Source organism: Contarinia nasturtii, unplaced genomic scaffold, assembly GCF_009176525.2.
Source record: "Contarinia nasturtii isolate CC-2019 unplaced genomic scaffold, AAFC_CNas_1.1 Cnas_scaffold_695, whole genome shotgun sequence".
Taxonomy (NCBI): Eukaryota; Metazoa; Arthropoda; class Insecta; order Diptera; family Cecidomyiidae; genus Contarinia; species Contarinia nasturtii.
The window spans coordinates 2,957,950-2,971,880 of record NW_022198046.1 but is presented as its reverse complement, the minus strand read 5'-3'; the positions used below and the strand labels follow the sequence as shown (position 1 = coordinate 2,971,880).

The 13,931-nt window shown below is 32.7% G+C and overlaps 3 protein-coding genes across 10 annotated transcripts in view; 1 reads left to right on the top strand and 2 right to left on the bottom strand.

Moving 5' to 3' along the window:
• Nucleotides 1-966: 966 nt before the first annotated feature.
• On the bottom strand, nt 967-7,360 carry LOC116340654 (ATP-binding cassette sub-family G member 4-like). Of its 8 annotated transcripts, none has more exons than XM_031767253.1 (9): nt 6,950-7,360; nt 5,458-6,100; nt 4,055-4,362; nt 3,785-3,930; nt 3,132-3,370; nt 2,919-3,050; nt 2,262-2,675; nt 1,937-2,193; nt 967-1,842 (listed from the first exon to the last, which is right to left on the bottom strand). In XM_031767253.1, the coding sequence occupies exons 2-9, from the start codon at nt 5,894-5,896 to the stop codon at nt 1,501-1,503; spliced, it is 2,277 nt and encodes a 758-aa protein (XP_031623113.1). In that variant the 5' UTR covers nt 5,897-6,100; nt 6,950-7,360; the 3' UTR covers nt 967-1,500. The 8 variants fall into 8 exon arrangements, with proteins under 8 accessions (XP_031623113.1, XP_031623112.1, XP_031623116.1 ...); XM_031767252.1 differs by having other exon boundaries at nt 7,015-7,360; XM_031767256.1 differs by having other exon boundaries at nt 5,458-6,068; nt 7,015-7,360.
• Nucleotides 7,361-7,818: 458 nt separating this feature from the next.
• On the top strand, nt 7,819-9,322 carry LOC116340667. The gene is made up of 3 exons (XM_031767276.1): nt 7,819-7,955; nt 8,021-8,242; nt 8,303-9,322. Exons 1-3 carry the CDS (start codon nt 7,872-7,874, stop codon nt 8,984-8,986), a joined length of 990 nt encoding a protein of 329 aa, XP_031623136.1. The 5' UTR covers nt 7,819-7,871; the 3' UTR covers nt 8,987-9,322.
• Nucleotides 9,323-11,090: 1,768 nt separating this feature from the next.
• LOC116340656 overlaps nt 11,091-13,931 on the bottom strand; it is a 47,376-nt gene continuing 44,535 nt past the window's right edge. The window contains exons 3-5 of the mRNA XM_031767260.1: nt 12,187-12,312; nt 11,825-11,969; nt 11,091-11,567 (exon numbers count right to left, since the gene is read on the bottom strand). Coding sequence (XP_031623120.1) covers nt 11,374-11,567; nt 11,825-11,969; nt 12,187-12,312 — 465 coding nt within the window. The 3' untranslated portion in view covers nt 11,091-11,373. The remainder of the gene's footprint in view (nt 11,568-11,824; nt 11,970-12,186; nt 12,313-13,931) is intronic.

The window sequence follows — 13,931 nt, the reverse complement described above, 5'->3', positions numbered from 1 at the left end:
TATATGTATAAAAAAATAAAATCGAAATCGAATTAATATCAACACATTTCAAATCAAGCATATACAGATCTAGATTATTTTTAGTCCATCACACTGAAACGTGATTGTGTTTCAAATTATTAAACTAATTTTACAAACAATTGCACCTCTATATTTAAATTGTTATTAAAAAGTTAAAAGGTTATTAAAAGCGCATTTAGATCCAGCTAATATTATCCATCTGTATCATAAAAATTGCGAAAAATTTTAATCTATTATTCTTCGTTTAAATTGTTTTAAATATCAAAAAAATAAATAAATAAATGAAAATACGGGCCAGAAAATAAAGAAAATGTAGAACCGAAAGTGATTTTAATCTTAAAATAAAAATCCGGATATTTTATTTTCAGAAAATGAATGAAATGTGATGAAAATAAAATAAATCTCATTGATGACAAAACTCCCAAAAACACCAAAAAATTAGAAAAAACAATGAATTACACAGAATTGTCAAGTAAGTATTTTTAATTGCTTTCATTATTATCTAAATGACGAACAAAAATAAAACACTAAAATAAGTTCACAAGACTGGTTTTTTGTTTAATTGCGCAACGATTGTGATCAAGTACAATGACATTGTGATGTTCTTTTTTCACGAAACAATTGTCGCCGGTAGAATAATATTTAAATCAAAAAAAGTATTCCATTTTTTGCATTTCATTTTTATTTGTTTTTATTTATTATTATATCACACTCTCATGTTCGCATAATTATCACTTGAGACCTATGCTTAATGCAAAAGTGGTTTTTCTATATATATATTAATACGCTTACAAAACCGCCCGTCACACGTTTTATTGAATACCCGCCCATCCGATGCACTTGCACAAATTAAGATAAAAAAAACAATGGCCGCTCTTCAGTACAAAATGATGTCGATTCAATCTGGGCATGGTCGGAAATATTTTATTATTTTTTCTTTGTCGCCTCTCTTGATTCATATGTAGATATTATCTTATCACAACAAAAATTAATCATTCATCTTTGTTGACTGCATTTTTTTCAAGATAATTTGACCTTTTCGAGTTCAATGCGGATTAAATCGGAGCTGTTTACAACATACAATAAACCAAAAACCCGTATTAAAATATACGATCATACCAGTATTTCGCTTAATTCAAGTGTGCATTTCTTGAGGTGTTTACAATTCCAATTTTAATTTTTCAAATGACTAATTCCAAATTTTTTGTATATTGAACAAATGGCCTCATACAAATTATTTTTTTGAAAAAACGTCAAACAATAATATGCTTAAATCAAATTCAACCTTATCTCGAATATTTTATGCAAAAGTACAAAATAACAAAAATAATATATTAAGCTTTTCATTTGTAAGCACAATTTGTGTCAAATACAAAGTATCCAGGTGTCTTTCGTTTATTAGTAATTGAATAAAAATTGCTTACATCATCGAATGTTTGGTAACTTTCATTTCTTTGTTGCTAGCTATCTATGAAGATTTCATCTTCGTCTGAGTCTCAGTGACATAATAAAAAATGCAATAATTCGTAATACAATACAAATGGCCAATAATATGCCAAAGCTGAACATAAAGTTGCTTTGATGTGTGTCAATTAATTTCATAAATTTATGCGGTATTCTATAGTGGCAATAAATTTCATTGCACTCCAATTTGGGCCGATCATACCCAAAGATGGCCAGCGTGGACCCATCGACGGCGTATTTCAGGAATGAAGCATGAAACAGCCAATGAAGATATGTCGGTGCATCGGCTAAACGCAGGAAAAATCCAGAAAACACAACAAACGGTGATATTACAAATGGCCCGACTATAACACCCAGCTGAGGCATCAAAAAATTAAGTTCACAGACAATTAGAAACAAACAATACACAATTAAAAACAAGAACCACATTCATTTTCAAGAACACACTCACCTTGACACCGCATGAAGCTCCAACAATCATACCGAATGCTTGGGCTATTAGGGTTACCATGACGGTTGTTATTAAAAACAAACCAATGCGAAACATTTCGAGCGGTTGAGCCGTCATCAAATACGTAATTAATACATAGATCAATACACAAGCAAATTGCACCGGCAAATCGGCGAAAGTCAATGCAAAGTAGTAGGCCTTTTTTGAATACCATCGATTAAAATGCTCCCGTGCCACTATCGGCATTTCCAATGGAACTAAAAGTAAAATTTATTTCTGTGAGAAGAATTTTCCAAATTGATATGCTCAAGTTCGATTTCTTTACATTTTATGGTGACTGTAGAAAATGCAGTGAACATGAGAAACATTAGCGATAGGAAAATGTAACGGAAAATATTAAACATCATCGTTGCATCGTTTCCAATATTAAAATACAGTGTGCCGACAAGTAAGGCAATTAAGGCGTGAATTATAAATCGCATTGTCGCCAATGTTCGATCGCGACGCAAGCATATAATCGTTCTGAGCGTTAACAGATACCATTGACGAAAGAATGATGTTGCATATGCACCACTACGACACCTACAACACTGTCGACTGTTCGAATAAAGTGAAATTGGCCTTGCTTTCTTCCAATTTGATGACTGATCCATGGGCGATGATACGGAACTTTCCGAATCCAATGGTGCAAGCTCAGGCGCATATATTGGCGTCACCAAACCACCTTCGACAAATCTTTCTGCAGAGTTGAGAATAGAAAAATGTAAGACAGTGCGTATTTTTTTCGTTCAATTTTTGCTTTTGCCATTTAATTTTCACTAGAATTCTGATTCGATGTGTATTGTGAGTTTGAAGGTTTTTAAACAAAGCATGTTCAAAGTTAATAAGTCATTGTTTTTCAAGCTCATTAGAAATGTGTATTGTTTACAATTCAGAATTCCATATTTCATTTCTCAAATTTCAAATATACGGAAACAATTACCCGCAATTTCCAGTGAGTAATTATAGGCGGCGGCGTGCGTGTTTGTTCGATAATTTTCATTTAAGCCATTGTGAATTTTTGCAACCAGTCGATCATTATGTGGACCGTAGTCATGTGTTGAAATTTCTAGCACTTAAATGAGAAAGTCGTATTTAATTATATGAGCGTCAGACATTTCAATGTAGAAATGATTGAAAACATGTTTATTCTTACAATAGTCCGATGGGTTATAGGTTCTTGGACATTCAAAACCGACGGTCGATAGAAATGGCACTAACTTCCCAGTTGCACCGGCATAAATGCATTGACCTTCCGCAATTGCATACAAATGATCGAATAAACCAAATAGTAATGCCGAAGGTTGATGTATTGTACACAGAATGGTGCGTCCTTCCTGTGCCAAATGCTTCAGCAATAATATCACCTGTGTTGATGTTGAACTATCAAGCCCGCTGAAAATAAACAATGAAAATGATGAGCAAAAAGTCGATTTGTGAAACGTCATCGTTGCGCAAAATGTGTGTGTGCAATTTTCTCCTTAGACTCAGAAAAAACAGTGACAGTCACTTTGTAATGAAGTAATTATAGTATGGGGGACACTGTTTTTTTGCCTCTTAACATTGAATATTCGGATGAGTAATCAATTGTCTGTGCAAAACATCCCATATATGATATAAATTAAGAATTTACTACTCATCCGAATCGTTTGCTATCCATGTTTGCAAAGTCAAACGTAATTACATAGTTCATGTGAATAGTAGCTATTATATGGACGAGGCAATTAAGAGTTTACATAAATCAATCGCAAAAAAATATTGTTTATCTTTTTTTAGTGCGCATAAAAATTTGCATTGTAAATTCGATACCTTGTTGGTTCGTCAAATGCCATAAACTGTGGATTATCGACAAGTTCCAATGCTATAGCCAGCCGTTTTCGTTGGCCACCAGATAATTCACCGGCTTTTGTAAATCGATTCTCATACAATCCAATTGCTTCTAGTATTTCTTGAATCTGTCGACATCAAAAGGGAATAAAGCGATTTTTTTTATCGATTAATAATGATTGTCTGATTATTTGTTGGTAAATAACAGTTTGGTTAGACGCGGTTTTTGCGCTCGTGCATTGATTAACTTACTCGTTGTTTTTTCTCCGTGTAATTTAACTGCGATCCAATTTTTAAGTTCACCGAAAAATACATTGCTTCCCAAGCGGTGATGTGGGGCTGAAGTACATGATCTTGCATAATGTATGCAGCCTGACTTCGAAATCGTTTTAAATCTCTTGGACGGCCGTTGATTGTGATTGTACCACTTGCCAAATTGGTTGAGTAGCCAGTGAGTATGTGCAGAAGAGTAGATTTTCCAGCTCCACTAGGTCCCATTACTGCAGTGAGCTCACCAGCTCGAAACTCTCCATTTACACCATTTATGATAGTTTTTGTTGCTGGTCATTGAATAAAAAAAGAAACCATTATTTTTATTGCAAATATGAAGAAGAAGTGGGAAAGCGTTCAATTTTCGCATTCCAACACTACACTTGTGCAAACAGAAAATAAATCACAGTGGCACAATCGCATGATTATATTGTTGTAAAATTTGCGTTTATCAAACTTTTGATAAGCTCAGTAGCCCCTCGATCCCGTTAATCTTTCTTCGTTAAATCTCTGATAAAAAAAAGAACAGAAGTTTAAAAACCGCAAAACTTTGATAAACGCAGATATCACAACTGTTTGACATAAGTCTGTAATTGGGACTTTAAAACTGCAGTTTCATTTTTTCAAATGTCTCGGTCATTTCCAATGAACTTCAAGCACGGCTAAACATCGTATTTAACAAAACACCGATTAATACATAATAAATGTGGTAAACATGTGTGTAGAAGCGCACGTGTATCGATTCGATTTACAGATATTTGAGAAGTGATTTGAAAACTCATTCATCGCATCATGTATTGAATTTTCTTCTCTTCTTAAATATTGATTTTTTAAAAAAAATCATGTATAACAACAACAAACAGTTCAATAAAACATTATTAAGCACTTATAGGCCACAAATTGTAACTGATAATTTTTATTCGTCATTCGTCAATTTCAATATTGTTCAATGACTCTTTATTGTCGGTCAACTGTATTTATTTATTTTGATTTTTGTTTTCATTCTGTTCGGCTCATTCGCTCGCTTCGATAAATAATTTTAACGAAATTGCGATAAAATTGTTTTTAGAAATCATGTTGTTTTGTTGAACAAAACGGAAAAAATGTGCCACAAAACACACATTGATATATATACATTGAACTATGTACGAACAAATATTTGAATGTCCATTGGTGTCTACTATCTTGCTAACCTTCGCCAATTGTGTGTTATGTTTTATAATATGTACACATTTATGTTGTGCTATATTGGACAGATGGTTGTTTTACGATAATATAAACCGTTGTAAATAAAATATTAAATGTCATGACATCATTAGAATTGATTAACCGTATGTGATCAAAGAATAAAGAACAAAATGATTGTCAATAGACTTTGTACTTACATCGATCCCATGGGAGACTTCTACGTGCTCGATAGATTAGATCTTGAAATTTAATGTTGATACCCTTGGCATAGTCATGTTCTGATTCTTGTTGGTTCGCGCCAAAACAACCGTCTGTCTGGTCCGCATCTAATTGGCCGGCACTTTTTGTGGGTAACTCTGATATCGGTTTCAAAGCAATATATGATGGTCGTTTTGTTTCGGGCGTCTCGCTGACTTGTAATTTAGTCATTTCAGTCGATACACTATCATCAAATGTTCCATCGTTGACAATATCGCTAGTTGATATGCCAAAATTTGTTTCACTAAAACATTGTCGATCATCATCTAATCGTTCGTTATTATTGGTATCTTCTCCATTATCTTTCGCGTCAACTTTACAATTATCTTTTTCAATATAAGCTATCGGCATACTACACGCACCCGTATGATTTGGCATACTGATTATAAATAGTTTTCTCCGTTTTGCGTTTGTATGTTTTCCAATTAATTAATTGTATAGGTTCTTTCTCCCCCTCTTTTTTCTATTTAATTTTCTTATTATCACTGTCTGCGTTCGGTTCTCACTCAATTACCTTATTTTGCGCATAAGTAAAGAGCTTGACTCTCTCCTGTGTGCGCACACAAAAAAAAGTGGATAACACTGAGGTGCGATTAAGACGATGAACATCTGTTGTTGATAAGCGAAAATTCTTTTCAATCCAAAAATTGTCAAGTCAAGTGATCAAGGGGCGTCTTTGACAATAAATCGTATTCGCATGTATGCTTAACTTAATCGATATCTTTATTTTTAATTCCTTGTAATTTTCGTTATCGCATATTATTTATAATTTTTATTCTCCGCACATCAACGGTTTACGATACGATATTTTGATATAGAAATTATTTGCGATTGTGTGCGTAGATGTGTTGGTGATCGTCGTTTTTATTTGTGTTGATCTACTTCGTTCATGTTTCTTCTACTGAGAATTACGACCGGTCAATCTTATAAATAGGTTGTCGTAAAAGTGATTCTACTATTGGTGTAATTAAAAACATGCGCGTATTTTGCACTCAAAACTTTAGCATAACAACATTCCCTATTTTTTCATTCGTCAAATGTCTATAATCAACTTTCGCTTTTTTTAAATAGATCTCAAAATCTTTATATTTCTTATTAGAAAAGATTATTGAAGCTAGAAAAAGTCGCTCGAAATCGTAGGTTTGTATTTTTTCAAGTGAACAGCGACAATGTTTGATCATTCAACGAAAAAAAAGAAGAAATTAAGACGCTTTTTTAGATTTTTATATCAAATCACGCGTTTTCGGTTTCATAAAAGGCACTTGCTATAAAATAGTCGCGATTTCATTACTTATTCACGGCAAAAACTGATTATCATAAGTTGTGCTTTAATAGAATCGCCTCGATATTTAGATCTTTTTTTTTCTACAATAAATTATACAATTCACAGCAATTCATATATGTCACACAATCGTAATGAAATATCTTTACATTTGCTCGCACCATTTTCGTTTCACTTTTAATACATTGGTATTCTATTTATTTTTCTCTCTTACACGCTCTTACACTTCTCATCAGACACACATCACAAACGCTTCTGTATCGCACGAAGCGACTGCTGCAACTGAGTAATTGTATACAAATAGTACTATCAGCAATGACTTGAGATGAATGTTGTTGTTTCTGTAAATAATGCCAGTGAGTAAACAAAATAATGTTGTGAATGACTGTATCAATTTCAAATCATGTACATAATTTCTACACATCAACACACAAGCACAATAATTATTCTCAAATCGATTAAATTGATCACTTATTTATTAATAATCATTTTTTTTGTTCGCTCCACATGTTGTGATTAAAAATTCAAAATTAGATCGAATCGGAAACGATTCTCTTTGTTTGTGTATTGTGTGACCAAAAATCAAGTATGAGTATGAATAAATACAAAGCACAAAGGCGCGTACGGTATACACACATATCGTACGCTGTACGCTTTGTGCGAGCGAATCCAATGCACGAGGCTAACTGATGTTTTTGAATTGTGAACCACTGTGTAAAACATATGGACAAAGCTGGTTTTGATCATAGAACATTCACATTTTTATTTTCCATTTCAAAATGTAAATGTGTGTATATTGTGTTGCAATATTAGAGCACTACATCTCTCTTCAATAACGACCAACGCGTAGCAAAGGCGATGGGTGTGTGACAGAGAGAATGAGTGGGAAAGAGACGAACATTGAACACATGTAAACATACGTGAAAGATGAAATGTCAAATTGTCAGCTGCTTTATTCGTAATATAATAATAAAACCGTCAGCGCCATAGTTTTTAACCGTGGTGAGAGTTTGAATTACGTTCACAATTTAATCAGTTTAAACGTCAGCGAGTTTCATTGCACCATTAAAAATGCTAACAGACGATAAACACACGATTTGTTCAACGGATTCCGTGGTATCAAAACGGAATTCGCACAAAACATCCACGGATTCGGTAAGAGATCTTGAATTTTAACCATATTTTTTATGCTTCCATAATCAAAAAAAATCCTGAACCAGACGACTGAACCGCCGAGCAAACGAGTCAAAGTACACGTCACCTCACGAAGACGAAAAGGCATAAGAAGTTTAGTGTCAATGGAACCAAATTCACCGAAAGAGTCCAACAAACATGTCATCCTCTTTGGAATTTTAACAGTGATCTTTGTTTTTATCGGGTTGTTGATGAGGAGTGAGGAATTTCGTAAAGAATTGAAACATGTGGCAATGAACCAATTTCAAGTAAGTCGTTTTCACATTTTTTTTTTGTATAGAATGTTAATGCTATTTTAAAATTTGTAGCTCTATTTGCACGGCCGTGAAAATTACTGCAATGAACCGTTCGAACATTGGCACATATCAAATGCCATGCACAACCGAATCATTGGCCAGGGCGCAGTTCTCGATAAGATTGATGATGCATTGCAACAACATGAAAATGTCACAGCATTGGCTTTTATTGGGACACAAGGTGTTGGGAAGACGCTTTGTTTGAATTTAATTCAGAATAGTTTTCAATGGCATTTGAATATGCATCAGTACATTTGGTCTCTGATACAGTCACCAGACGATCAATTAAAACATTTGCTGAGGCTGATCGATAGCCTAAGCACATGTGGCATGAACGGAATATTCATTGACAATGTGCCGTTAAAATACGTTGGAACTATCAATCGCTTTAATCAGAAGTTGCAAGCGTATTCGAATAAAAATCACATCAAATTGTTGGTGATTTATGTCTTTCAAACTAATAATCCGTTGGATGCAAACGAACCACTCCAAATAGAAAATGTGAAATCGATTAATTTTCGGCGATTCAATAGAAACGATATAAGAATTTGTATAAATATGGAAAGTGATCGTTTGAAGCTTTCCATCACGCAAGATCAAATTGAGGAGCTATTGAATAATATCGATGCCGAACGGCACGGATGCAAACATGTAGCCGCTCGAATTGCACGAGAAGAGGAAATTCAAGGCGTCTAATTTTACACTGTGACTTTTTTTGTAGATATATTAATTTAAAGAAACAACAATTACAAAAGACAATATAAATTTAGAAAATGGAAATTGTGATCCGTAATAGGGCAAAATAGTTTATAAGACGTGATTTTTGTGATTACAATTTTAGAAATATCGTAAATTAATATTTATTAAAACGTTGTTACCATTTTTATACTGAATAATAATTGAAACAATTTGAATATAATATTCATTTAAGGCTGTTATCCATCTCCAAACCGAATGTACAAACCAAAAATGACATATTCTATCAAATAAATAATTTACATAGACTGAATATATCGCGGGAGTTCAATGAGATCTGTTTTTTTTTTTTAATTTCATTTTTGATCGTCGTAATACTTGTTTGGTTCGACTCAGTTGTCTCATTTAAATCGCCTTGTTTATTTGTTAATTTTAGAATTAACATGGTTTGATGTGAAACAATGGAATTTAAATGGGCAGAATGCAAACCCACATGCTCTCCTTATTCGACATGACGATTCGAATCAATGCAATAAATTCGGAAACATAAAGCGGGAGAAAAAAATCAATAAATATATTGGTGTTTAAGAATCGCAAATGATTGTGTCGACTGGAATATCTAGTCGTGTTATTTATTGCTTTCGAGAAACTGAAACAAAAACGATTCACACTATGTCCGCATTGTGAAAAAGAAGAGAAAAAAACGCGAAGGAATAACACAAAATAAACAAAAAATAATGGTGTCTGTGGTTAATTTTTTTGCTCAAGGAGAAAGTGCATTCCGGCAAGCGCAATTTTACGCAGTCGCTGACCCAACGGCATAAATTTGAATACATTACATACTTACTTGAAATTAACGATAGTCAAAAACTCATTCCATTTTTACTGGTCATTATAAAGTAGGTGGCACATAATCATTTAGAAATCAATCAACAGGTGAACTTTTGACATTTTGCATCGAACAAAAAAAATTGTGTTGGCAAAAATTACGAATGAAAAAAGTTCAGACTTTGTTTTTATTATGTCAAAACATTTGTTTTTTTCTTTTTGTTCTATTTGACGAGTTTAGAAATATTTTTTTTAAAAGGAAAAAGACTGGGTTGTTTTTTGGATATAGTGTATATTTATTTATTTTTAAAATGTTTGAAAATACATTGATTAAAATTGCATAAGTATATCATATATATAGTAATAGGAGGCATATTGTAAAAAATCTTATAAAATGGGGGAAACTCAATATTTACAATAAAAATGTGTTAAGTGACCAATAAAAGACATTGTTCACGATAGAAAGAGAGAAATGATTCCAATTTTCTAAAAAAAGGTATTTTTAAATGCTAATTTTATAATTACATACAAATTTATTGATAGAATAATAAGTGTAAAGTTAAACACTTGTCAAATCAAGATGAAAAAAAACTGTAAGATCAATCAAATAGAATTGAATTCGTTGATTTATCTCAGCTGATGTGTGTGGTTTTTTTTGTCACGAATAGCATCAAGTGATTTTCTCTATTTAATCATTATATGTTAATAGATTAGACATTAGTGTATATATGTTAATTAATACAATACACAAAAAAGCCTAAAGCAAAAAAAAATCTTGGATAAAATTTCTATATAAAAAAGTAAACAAAACTTAAAAATTACATAATCAGCTGAACTTGGATACCTTTGGTTTGTTTTGGAAATTAGCTTAAAATTTGTTTTAGCTAAACTATTAAAATGTTTCACAACGGCGACGACACACATACAAAAAACGTCGAATATAAATCGAAATCAATCGAGATTTATCATTTTTTATTTGGTTTTATTGAGTTGTAGACATACAGATGAACTTGAAAATAGTTTTCACACAAAAAGCGGTCCACACACATTTATAGTAATTTATATTTTATTCATGAGCCATTTGAAAAATAAGCAATTTTCGATAAAATTTGTCGCCATTAATTTATTTTGCCTTTGTTTTTTCATTATTAGTATTTGGTAATGCGCTGCATTGCACCGTCTATAGCTACATACATTTTAAATATCTATGCTTTGAATGTGAATAAAATATCGATATCATTAAAAAATTGGATATAATTTGCTGTGGTATTTCTTGTTTTTTTTTGCCTCTTTAGTTTTTTGATAAATGTTACACATCTACGAGACTTTAGCGCTGGAATAAATTATGTGAAAATTGCCTGGTATGCGGCATGGCATGTAAGTGATTTATAAAAGTGATTGGCATTTGATATACGACCAAATTGGATAATTTGTTATTAAATAACGCACTATGATCCGAAAACAGAAATTAATGTTAGATCTCGATGGCGGGCGCACCTCGATCATCGACCATGGTGTGCACTAGCTGCCGTACTTCCAAAAAATCAATTTCTCTCACTCTACTCTTTTTTCACGTCATTTTCAGCCACGGTTGATGTTGCATCGATGGATTCATTTGTCTTGCGATTCTTTGGCAAACGACGACCAATCAATATTACCACATCTCCGGTTTTGATCGATTTGAATACATTTATGGCTTCATCGTGTTTCATTCCTTGCAGAGATTTGCCATTTACCACGAGAATCTCATCACCTGAAATAAAAATGTCAAGCAATATGTTAGAAAAAATGATTTCATTTTTTTTCTCAAGCAAGTGTGTAAAGTGTTGATTTTTTTGCGTGAAAAAATAGTTGTATTGAGAAAATGTTAAAAATTGTTTCAAATTGGTTTGCAAAAATCGCAGCACGACGCTATGTGAATATTTCTCATATATTTTGGTGTGAAAATATTTGAATTACACAAAATTTGATATTGTTAATGTCAATTTGTTATGATCTAATGTTGTTTACCTTCTTTCAATGTGCCCTTTTCGGCCGCTTGACCGTGTGCATAAACGGTTTTTACATAGATTCCCATCGAACCTTTTGGACTATCAACTCCACCAACAATCGAGAAGCCCAATCCTTTCGCGCCATTGCCTTTAGTAAAACGTGCCTGCATCGTTAGAGAAACAAGAGAATTATGAGCTATTGATATATTCAACATGAGCAGAAAAAAATCACTGTTATCATCAGTGTAGGTGTGAATGAGAGGGTCCGTGTGATACGAAAACTATTTCCAAAGAAATGTATTGCTCTTACATCAAGACCATGAACATATTTCTATGCTGGCCCTTTGTATATACAATGTACGTATGCGTTTATGTACTTACATGACGAATCGTGAAACCGTTGTTGCTTCGAGGCAGTGTACAGAATTTACTCTCCTCTTCTTCATCGTATGCATCTTCGTCTTCTTCATTGAATTCGTGGCTTTTTTCGGGAATGCGATCAAATGACTGTAAAATCGAAAACGAAAGAGAAAATTAGTTTTAATAAATAACAATGATCCACCTTCATGAAATTATTTCGTCTCTATATTATCAATTCATCTATTATTTCCACAATAAATTAAATATTTTAGGAGTCTAGGGTTCAATGAATAAAAAAAACTGTTCGTTGATCGAACAAGAGAAGCAATAATTTCTCTGTTTTTCTATCAAATGTTTTGAGAGTATTTTTAGTATTTAGTTTTCTTCAGGTAGTTGTACGTGCATCACACACGTCGCTTCGAACCTCGGGTTACATTGATATTTGTGAAGAAAAAAAACAAATGATATGGTCATTAATTAAGGCATCTTACATTTCTTACTAATAATATGTTTTTCTAACTAATGCACCAACTACCAAATAGTTATGTCATCATTGCACTTGGAAACGTCTTTTCACCAAAAACAAATTGCATATTTTCTATGCACCAACATATTCGTATGAAAAATGGAATTACACAGATATTCGAAGATGACACGAAAACGAAAAGTTGAAAATGTTTGTAAAATCGATGGCTTTAAATTAATTTATTTTTCATGAGTGAATGATTAGTGTCTCGGATCTTAGAGATGCATTTTTGAATGTGGTCAATTTTCAAGTGTGTTAGACAGTGTGTAGCAAGCATACGGACCACCCTGATATCAAACCGAGCGTAATCGTTCTCTCTTTTACTTTGTCTTTCTATCGTTAATTTTCTTGTGTGTCATTCATTGAATCGAGGCGTTCTACAGTACCGTACTGAGAGAACACAGAATACATCACCACATTGATCCTTTTTTGTGAAATTTATTGGTTTGACTTTTAAAACGGCATGTAAATGAAGAGTGAATGTCTGGACATACAAATTTCATTCATTTAAGCGTGTTGCCGCATCATCAACACTGAACCCGGCGAGATAGTGTACGATTCAATAACAACTGGCTTTTACTCGTAAATTAAATAAGTAATCGATGCAGCATCAGCATTGTTGCCGATTATTGGTATTATTTATTTTAATAATGCTTATGTCGTTCGATTTGCTTTCATCTGCTTTTCTGTTTTATGCATTCATCGTTTGTTCATCGAATATTAACATACGCGACTTATGGTCAGGCAATCATTTAGTTCGCGCTCTGTCATCATCATCGTCCCTTTTTTCTCAATATTCTTTGAAAGAACAAACAGAAGTCATTTAGTCGAGACTTTTTAGTTCGCGACAAAGAAATTCCGCCCTAAGACCGGTCAATTAACGTTTGCTGATTTAATTCGAATATGCTTAAGAATGGAGATTTTGTACTAAATGTTTGTTACATCAATTTTTCATTTATCTGGCAAAATAAAATGTTTATCAAGTATATAGTATATATATACTATATACGACATTCACTTGAACTTTTCGCTCGTGCATATTATTTCAGTTTAAAAAAAAAAAAAAAAAAAAAACAACGCGTGTTTACGTCAAATGATGAAAGCATTGCAATTACATATATGGAATTTATTTGAAATCAACAACAATTTAATAAAGTTTATTACGAAGTTTCAGAGTTGAAATTATTTTTTAATTTACCTTAAACAATTAGAACAAGTTAAATTTATAATTTCACACGAT

Coding starts and splice junctions, on each gene's coding strand:
- LOC116340654 (XM_031767253.1), bottom strand. CDS start 5,896: ATGCCAAATCATACGGGTGCGTGTAGTATGCCGATAGCTTATATTGAA. Junction 2,676..2,918: donor TTACTCACTGGAAATTGCGG/GTAATTGTTTCC, acceptor TCAACTCTGCAG/AAAGATTTGTCGAAGGTGGT. Junction 2,194..2,261: donor TTCTACAGTCACCATAAAAT/GTAAAGAAATCG, acceptor TTTTACTTTTAG/TTCCATTGGAAATGCCGATA.
- LOC116340667 (XM_031767276.1), top strand. CDS start 7,872: ATGCTAACAGACGATAAACACACGATTTGTTCAACGGATTCCGTGGTA. Junction 7,956..8,020: donor ACAAAACATCCACGGATTCG/GTAAGAGATCTT, acceptor ATCCTGAACCAG/ACGACTGAACCGCCGAGCAA. Junction 8,243..8,302: donor TGGCAATGAACCAATTTCAA/GTAAGTCGTTTT, acceptor TAAAATTTGTAG/CTCTATTTGCACGGCCGTGA.